The following is a 9,347-nucleotide window of genomic DNA, read 5'->3' on the forward strand; positions in this document are numbered from 1 at the left end:
TGCACAGCCAAAGGCCAGGACTCAAACTGCTGAATCTGTTTGGAGCCCCTAGGAGTAACCGGGGCTGGGCATTTGGGTAGCAATGAGGACCCTAAGCAGAGGCTCACTCCAACTGTTCACACTCACGGCCCATTGCTGAAGCAAGAGCACTTCTATCATTTTTACAACCCTCCCCTCCTTGGGCAAGCCAAGTTCATTAAAATTCCCTTGTTCTTCCTTGGGCAGTTAAAATTCACTAAGATTCCATTGTGTTTGTGCAAGAACTAGAAATTCCCCACCCTAAAGATGCCCCAGGTAACCGTGCTTAATTTTGCTTTGTACAAACTCTTGCACAAAGTCTCTCTTTCCCCTTTCCTCCCCTACTCAATGGTTACTGCTCCTGCCTGTCAACCCAAATGTAGGCTTTGCCTTTATAAGCACCCTACTCCCTGCCCTCAGGGCTGTGGGGTCTTGGAGAAACATGGGAAGCCAGCAATAAAGACTCCTATAATTTGGCTATACCTGGATACCCACTATCTTTCTCCCTGATCAGATGTAACATTATGATGTTCCAGGCCCAGCGTGTGCACCTCGTGTTACCCACAGACCAGCCACAGAAATGGGCAACCGCTGACACGCCCAGGAATAAAAAGCAGGAGTTATCAAAGCAACACCACTTGATGCTGATGCTCTGAGTTCCTGGCCCTGAACCCAGTCATCACAGCCAGCCCAGTGCTTTTTCTCAGTTAACCGGATATTGACCTAGGTTTAAACAAGGAAAACACGGAACGCGGAAGAGCACGGTTTCATTTATTTCGGACAATTTCTTCACAAACTTCCTTGCTGTGGTGGGTAGCCCTCCCATGTGCCTGGCAGGTCTGAATCTTGCTCTGGAAGGTCCCATTCCTATTTCTGACTCTGTAGGACACGCGTCTCCAAAGGTATCACCTGCAGGTCAGCATTTCCCTCCCCGTGCTGACCCTCCCCATCACCTCTCCTGCCCTACTCACACTGAGCTGTCTGAAAACATGGGTCCATACTCCCTTAGTTTCTGGTACCCCAAATCCCACATGAATGAAGAAAGGATTGTGGTGTGGCCTTCTCACTTTCTCCTCATGTGCCTATGACCCAGGTTTCTAGGGACAATTTTTTTTTGTTTTTAGTTTCCAGAGGGAGAATGCATTTGCCAGCGTGAGGGAGAGGAGAAAGCAACCCCCGGTGGGGGGTGATGCCTCAATCCCTTCTCCATTTCTCCCTCCTCCTGTATTCTGGGCAAGCATGCATAAGTGCCTGGCAAATTTCAAGCTACCAAGTTCAGGACTCACTATGGTTGCCATGTGGGATCCAGCTGTCTTAACCACTAAGCCACACACCTGGTCCTAGAAGAAAGTTTGATATATGCACCAACTAGTCAAACATACATTTGCAAAAAGGGTACTGCGGATGGTAGAATTGCCACGTGCCACATTCATAGCATGGGTAGGTATAGTAGGTGACCATCTTGGACTGCCCTAAGTCCCCCGGTGTCCCTGATAGCTTACTCTCAATCTGGACAAACCTTGTTCGCCTAGCACCCTTTTTGTAGTGACCCATCATAGGGAGAGGATAGGTCTCAAATCTCAACCTGCTCAGCTTGGCCGTGTGGTGCCGCAGCCTCTCCTGGGCAGCCTCAGAGATGGGGTTCCCATAGAGCTCGAGATATTCAAGCCGGACACAGCGACTCAGGGCAGGCAGGAAGGCACTGAGCTGGGTGTCTGTGATACCACACTTAATTAAGATCAGAAAGGTGAGGGTCTTTGCAACTCTCTCCAACAGATGCTGGAAAGGCTCAAGGTTTAAATTAGCCAGGTAGGTACCGCTCAAATCCAGCCTCTTTAGCTGACTGGTGCACAGGCACTGGGACAGAGAAATCATATCTGAGTCTGTAAGGAAACATGATTCTAGCTTGAGAGTCTGTAACGGGGTCTTCAGACACCTGGTGAGAAAACAAATAGTTAGTCCTGGGAAAATGAGATGCCCAGTCAAGAGTGGTGGGGAATGACCCCAAGGTGAGTTGACTATTTTTTTGGAGAGGTGTTTTTTGCTATAGGGCACGTGCGCTCGCCAGACAGATAGAAAGCGAGAAATCATGCCCCGGGGTATGGTCACGCCACAATCCCTTCTCCTCCATTCTCCTCTCAGGATCATGGGCATGCACGCACACACACCCAGCGTGAGTTTTTTTTTTGTTTTTTTTTGTTTTTTTTGAGAGATTTTCACTGTAGGGCGCGTGCGCTCGCCAGACAGACAGAGAGAGACATAGAGACAGAAAGCGAGAAATCACCCCCCAGGGGGGATGGTCACGCCGCAATCCCTTCTCCTCCATTCTCCTCTCGGGATCTTGGGCATGCACGCACACGCGCCCGGCGTGAGTTTTAAGCCACCGGGTCCGGGACACGAACCGCGGTTGACTACGTGGGAATCCAGCGACATAGCCATTACGCTAACTGCTGGTTCCCCCCAGCGTGAGTTTTAAGCCACCGGGTCCGGGACGCGAACCGCGGTCAACTACATGGGAATCCAGAGACAGTCATTACACTAACTGCTGGTCCCAAGGTGAGGTGACTTTTTCCCCCAAGCACAAGGTAGTTCTGACCATGATGGCCAACACCAGGAGGCTGCACTCAGAGAACCTGGTCACTGAAGTCACTTCAGGCTGAGCCCTTGCACCATTGCTTTTACGACAGACTCAAGTTCTCACAACCTCTCCAGCTCCCTGGCCTCAGCTGTCAAGCAGAATACAACATCTGTGGGCCAGATGTGTAAACGAGAAAGTCAGGTGATGAACACCTGCAGGTGGGGTTGCAGCCAGCAGGGCTCACTACATCTTTAACACCAGTCAACCCCCAACAATTGCTTTTACAATCCCACTCCTACTCTCCCACCCTCAGCTCTAGAGGCATTGCCCACCTATTACCTTATCTGGAGCTCAAAATAAGCTTTCAGAGACAGTCTCCTTCCAGTTCAGAGCTAATAAGTAGAACTTATTTTGAAATGCAGATTTTGTGGCCTTTCCATGGTGCCCCTTTTGCTCACCTGTCTTCCATCTTAACTTAGACCCACTTCCTGAAGAATTCACAAGCTTGCCCACTTAGATCTGATCCCCCTCCCTACCCCGTAGCTAGCTTCCTAGGCTAATAATCCCTTTCCATAGCATCCACGTGCTCCCTCTGCCTCGCTTTTGAGGGCTTATGTGGTACCCACTTTGGAATAGAGTAATGACAATGCCTTGACATCCTCATGTCCCATGCACTGCAATGCTGACAGTGTCTGGCGCATGGTGGATGCCCATTGATATTTTCTGTAGCAATGACAGGCTTTGTTCAGGCTACAGAGAAACTTCACCCACCTGAGACACTGGTCTAGGCGGCCTTTGAGGAAGGAAAGAGTACATAAGTGGAGCTTCTGCAGGTTCAGGTTCTGGAACTGAGAGATGAATTGGACGGCTAACTCCTCCTTCCTCTCCGGAGAAGTGTAGTTAGTAAAATGGATAACACCAATATTTCCAAGATGGAGTTTGCGAAGATTACTCATCTGGCTCAAGTAAGGAGCAAATTCTGCCAAGATAGTCAGTCCAAATTCCCAGCACACATCCACCTCCTCAAAAAAGTCCAGACCCACCATCTGTAGGATCTCCCTGACAAGATGGATGGGTGTAGTCAAAATCTGTAGCATCGTACAGTGCACATGCACTAAACCTTTTCTCTGCTCGGCCCACCCAAATAGGCAGCTGAGGAATTTACTCAGGCCTTGTTCTGCGAGGCAGAGGTCTGCAAACACCTTCAAAGGCTGTTTCTTTCCCATGTTTGGACTACCCTCCATGGTCTGCCTTGTGACTTTTGCAGAGCAGGCATCTCTGGCTCCAGACCAGACCAGTGAACAGAAGTCCTGTTTAGCATTTTGTCGTAAATCCAGCACTTCCATTTTCCACCTCCTGTAGGAAAACAGGGGTCATGGAATTTATTCAAGGTCCCAACTTCAAACCTCCCAGACGGAGCTCAGCACTGACCAAGACCCCTGAGCTTCCTCCCTGGCACCATTAGAAGTCTCTGGTCCAAGTTTGGCCCACCACTCCCTCTAGCTCCCCATCTCTTCCTTAAACTCTCAAAGACCTCTCTCCAGCTACTTTGGACATCCTTACCTGGGATGAACTTTCTGGAAAAGAAGCATATCAAGTCCATCTAGTGTAGCTTTCAAGATCTTCTCATTGGGTATTGGCATCAAATTCCCTAGAGGGAGGTGAGTGAAGGGCCAAGCTTGCACCATGGCCTTGATGAGGCTTTCTTGGTCTTTCGTGGCAACGGCCTCCATGAACAGCAGTGGGAATAGACCCGCGGGCAGGTCCTCCAGATCAGAACCTCTCAGGACCTCATTCCTCAGCAAGCTCTGAGCAGCTAGTTTCAGGAGTCTGGGTGGGCTATAGGTGCTCGTCTCATTCCAAGTGTAACTAGAGGAATTCTGGAATTAGGCATCTTTCTCAAGTCAAGCCCAAGGAACCTCATCTTCCCCATGCTTCAGAGGAACTAACTGAAAGGTTGGCCCTAGAGTTTAGGCTAAAGTCATTGCTCTGCCAATGTGGAAGAGTTCCCAGTTGACCTCTTTACTACATATTAATCACCTACGGTAAAAGCCACTATAATATTAGAAAGCATTTGGAGTTAGAGGTGAGAAACTTAACCCTGAATTAATGTTTCCATACATCTCCCCATATATTAAAATCTTCCACTTTAGACTGGAGTTGGGGGGGGGGAAATAAGTTTGAAGTAAGGACTGTTAAAAAATATTATGTAGAATAGTTTGAGAATTTGTTAAGGAAGCCTAACAAGGAAAATGCTAAAATCACAAAGTCTATGACTGTCACTTGAGAACAATGAAACTATATATAAATATATAAATATATATATAACTATATATATAAATATAAATGTCAATGGTGAGACAAGCAGATGACGTAGCGGTTATGTTGCTGGACTCCCACGTAGTCAACCATGGATTATGTCCCGGACTCAGTGGCTTAAAACACACTAGGCACATGTGCAAGCATGCTCAAAGTCCTGAGAGAATGGAGAAGGGATTGCAGCATGGCCATTTTCCCTGGGGGTGATTTCTCACTTTGTCTTTCTGACAAGCACAGCACCCTATAGAAAAGTCTCCAAAAAAAACTCACAGAATGCAAATGCCAGGACTTTGAGTCACTTTTCTCTGTTCACTCTGGCCCCTAAGGTTTGTTTTGTTGTCAATTTATTTTAATTTGACCAGAGAGGGACAGAGAAAGAAAGCAAGAAAGCAAGCTACCAGGTCTCAGATTTGAGCTAGCTAGCCATGTAGAAGTCCAACATCTTAACCATCATACCACCTGCTGCTCCATAACCTTGGGTTTTTTTAGAATTATTTAACTTAATTTATTATTATTCAATTTGACTATAGATGGTGAGTGAGAAAGCCACCAGGTCCAAGACTTGAACCACAGTCGGCCATGTGGGAGTCCAGCATCCCAACCATACAACCTGCCAGCCCTGTAACCTTGAGTTTTTTTAAATAAGCAATTTGACTTCTCATATAGCAACTATTTTTTAATGATCCAATTTTTTAAACAATTTTTCTATAGAACAAAATAATCCTGTAGATCCCCGCCCCCAAATTTTGTCTTTAGAAGCCAAGTGAAAAACTTTAAATTAACTGAAGTATTTTAACTTAAATGATAAGTATTTTACTAACTTGTCATACTAACTTAACATAGTATAATTCCTTTTTGGGGGGATGGGGGAGAGGTTTTTGCTATAGGGCGCATGCGCTCACCAGAAAGACAGAGATAGAAAAAAAGAAATCACTGCCCCCCCCACCCCCAAGGGGATGGCCATACCACAATATTCTCTTGGGATCCTGGGCATGCATGCACATATGCCCTGAGCTGAGTTTAAGCTACCTGGTCCGGGACTTGAACTTCAGTTGACTACGTGGGAGTCCAGCAAAATAGCCATTACACCAACTGCTGGTCCCAGAGTGAATTCCTTTTGTTATCTAAAAATACCTGAAAATTTTATCATACTTATAATTACCAGATTTATCTTTAAAAACTATATGCCTGGGCTATCTAAATATCAAAAGATACCGGAAAGCCAGTTGTTACCCAATTAACTTTTGATAACATGTTAAATATGTATACCATATGGCTATTAGATATTTAAGTTGCTGATAATTTTGAAATCTATTGATATGGAGGGACCCTGAATTCATGGATAACTCAGGGCTGATAGCTTCCTGAGGTTTCTGCCCTCCAGCAAACTTGCTGCCCCTCCCCAGAGCTATAGGGTAACCTGAAAACCTTGACTAGATTAGCACCTTGAATAGATTGGACTTCTTGCTTCTCTGCCTCCTCCCTTTGAGGCTGTGTAAGGTAGTTCTGAGCCCCTTCCCCAATTCTCCCATAACAGACCATGTTCAATCCCCAGTGGAGGCTGGAGATTCAGAGTGTTAACTCCTCTGTGCCTGCCAACGTAATAAACGGTTCTCCCAATCTCTCGAAGTGCTGCTTTCCACTTCTGAGACTGGTTTTCTGCAACACCATTTTTATTAAATCAATAATATCAAAACAAGTATGTTGCTTGGTAAAATCCTAGGCTGACAATTATGATTTTTATTTTATGGATTTTACTTTTAAATTTGTAGCAGGCTTATTTATTTAAGTCACATGTACTTGAAAGTACCCTTTCTACCTGGCTCATGGCAACAAGGTAGTTATCCTTCTGATATCCCAGATATACACACAGAAAATTCACCACTGGAATGGAACATGAAGTCAAAATCTAGGAAGTTCATCCAGAGATGAAGGCCTTCAAAGACTACCCTAGACATGTGAGATGAGATTAAGTCTCTCAGTGAGGCACATGCAAAGTGCAGGAAAAGCAAAATGTAAGAAACCACAATAAAGAAACCAGATACTGGGGACTAGCAGGTGGCATGGTGGTCAGGGCACTGGACACTCCCACATGGCCAACTGCGGTTCAAATACCAGACCTGGTGGTTTGCTTTCTCACTTTCTCTCTCTCTCTCTGTATATCTTTCTCTGGTCAAATTAAAATAAATGAATAAATAAAATTAAATATTTTTTTTAAAAGAAAGAAGCCAGATACTAATGACAGAACTTCCCTTACTAAAAAAAATTCTACTAACCTCCAGGCTAAATGTCAATACCTAACTTCATGCCGAAGGCAGCTGGCCTTCTCTGGTAGCCTTTCAGGTTTGGGGGTGAATATCCTCCCTATTAGAAATCTTTACTTTTGTATTTTTTTATGCGCTGTAGCTCAATCTTCCCTTTCCATAGCAGTACACCTTTCAGGGGACTCCCTCCCTACAAGCCCCTTTGAGCAGCAGTTAGTTTATCAATGAGCTGGGCTTTTCTCAATGATAGCCAACCTTTATACAAGCTGTTCCTCTTCTAAGAAGCTGAACTTTTAAAAGAAAAAAATAAACCTTGTCTCAGTTTTCCAGTGGCAACCCTTTTTCTATAACTCATTCCCAGCCTGGAAGCTCTGCTATTTCTTCCCTCTCCTAACTTTCTACTTCAGTATTTCTTCTGTCTGTGTCTCTATTTCCTCATGAGCATGACACAAAATAATTCAATTAACTCTTGTTCCTGTACTGGGTGTAGCACCCATATACCCCAACTTCCTGCAATTTTCCTATATCGTTATCTTAAAACTCTGAACAAGCAAAAAGAAAAAGAGAAGGAAAAATAAAAGGGATGGACCCTCAGTTTATCTTTCAAGGAAAAATAAAAACTTTCCAACTTCAAAATTAATATATGGGGGACCAGCAGATGGCATAATGGCTATGTCGCTGGACTCCCATGTAGTCAACTGCAGTTCAAGTCCCAGATCCGGTAGCTTAGCAGGGCGTGTGTGCATGCGTGCCCAAGATCCCGATAGGAGAATGGAGAAGGGATTGTGGTGTGGCCATCCCCCCTGGGGGATGGTTTCTTGCTTTCTGTCTGTCTCTTTCTGGCGAGTGCACACGCCCAATAACAAAAACCTCTAAAAAAAATTCTAACCAAGATCATCTTTTGTGATTCTTCCCATTTATTTATCTAAATACCCACAGGTCGAGGTGCCATTTATGTTATACATAAAGCTAGCTGTCATGCCCCAAAGGGGGTCATCCTCTTTGCTCCTTTTGAACTGTCTTATTTCCCATGTTTCTCTTTTTTAATCCATTTTAAAAAGAGAAACTGGCCTGTGGAAATCTAAGGATTTTAATGTGGTAGACCAGCATGCTGCTTTTTTTTGAGCATCTCTCCACTAAATGCCATTCCCGTGTCGAGATCACTCTTCTTACATGTCTCAGTTTCCTTCAAGAATTTAGCACCCTTGAAGGAGGCCAACAACACTTGAGAGATCTGCTTTTATTTTGTGTTTATTGAATGAACCTGTTACTAATTATGCTTGGGATTCCCTATAGGGCCGCTACTAGTCCTCAGAGGAGGAAATCTCACGGGCTCCAGCCACTTCCCTATGGCTCCCAGTCACCTGGGTGCCAAACCTCAGTGAGGAGCAAGTGCCCTTTATCTTCAGAGCTGAGAGGCTCAGTCTCTCATTTGCCTGGGAATACGACAGTTCAGTTTCTCCAGTGCAAACACAGGGCAGCCAACTGAAGCAGTTTTAAGAAAGCAAGGGAGGAAGACCCTTTAGAATTCATATGTAATTAATGCACTTTCATACATTTGGTTTTCCTAACTACCCAGAGGAGAACAAAAGCCTACACCTTGCTCAGAGAGAGCAAACGCTGCTCCTTGCTCGGAGGGGAGCAAACCTGGGTTACCCCAAACAAAGACAGATGAACAAGCAAGACCAGCTTAGAAATAAGCTAGACAGTCTACCCAATGTTTTGAGGTCTGGGGCCAGAGGACTTACAATATCTTTCCCGAGGAGAAGCGCAGAGAAGTAAAGGACACTGATGGCTCACTGCTGGTACCAGAATCTGGATTTGAAGCGACATCCTGGACGACCTCCAGTTCACCTCTAGGTACAGTCACAGTTGCCATCTTGTCGATAAAAAATAACAAACTCTAAAAAATAATAATAATTAATAATAAATAAATAATCGGCTTATTTCGTCCTCCTTCAGTCAGAGCTGGGACCTACGGGATCTCAGCCAGTGAGGAAAAGGAGAGAGGACTTTGAGAATTTTTTTTTGGAGAGGTTTTTGCTATAGGGTACATGTGCTGGCCAGAAAGCCAGAGAAAGAGACAGAAAGCAAGAAATCATCCCCCGGGGGGTTGGCCATGCCACAATCCCTTCTCCTCCATTCTCCTCTCAGGATCTTGGGCATGC

The 9,347-nt window shown here is 45.2% G+C and overlaps 1 protein-coding gene across 1 annotated transcript; it reads right to left on the bottom strand.

Moving 5' to 3' along the window:
* Positions 1–1,386: 1,386 nt before the first annotated feature.
* LOC102472643 (PRAME family member 20) lies at positions 1,387–9,058 on the bottom strand. Its single transcript, XM_006145439.1, has 4 exons — positions 8,928–9,058; positions 4,160–4,465; positions 3,368–3,952; positions 1,387–1,954 (listed from the first exon to the last, which is right to left on the bottom strand). Exons 1-4 carry the CDS (start codon positions 9,056–9,058, stop codon positions 1,387–1,389), a joined length of 1,590 nt encoding a protein of 529 aa, XP_006145501.1.
* Between the last annotated feature and the right edge of the window lie 289 nt (positions 9,059–9,347).

Source organism: Tupaia chinensis, unplaced genomic scaffold (genome assembly GCF_000334495.1).
Source record: "Tupaia chinensis unplaced genomic scaffold, TupChi_1.0 Scaffold000146_1, whole genome shotgun sequence".
Taxonomy (NCBI): domain Eukaryota; kingdom Metazoa; phylum Chordata; class Mammalia; order Scandentia; family Tupaiidae; genus Tupaia; species Tupaia belangeri.

Bases quoted from the DNA above. Each gene is read 5' to 3' on its own strand.
- LOC102472643 (XM_006145439.1), bottom strand. From the start codon at position 9,058: ATGGCAACTGTGACTGTACCTAGAGGTGAACTGGAGGTCGTCCAGGAT. The intron at 4,466-8,927 runs GTAAGTCCTCTG...GAATTCCTCTAG, and splicing joins TTCTCCTCGGGAAAGATATT to TTACACTTGGAATGAGACGA. The intron at 1,955-3,367 runs GTGGGTGAAGTT...TTTTCTCACCAG, and splicing joins CGCCTAGACCAGTGTCTCAG to GTGTCTGAAGACCCCGTTAC.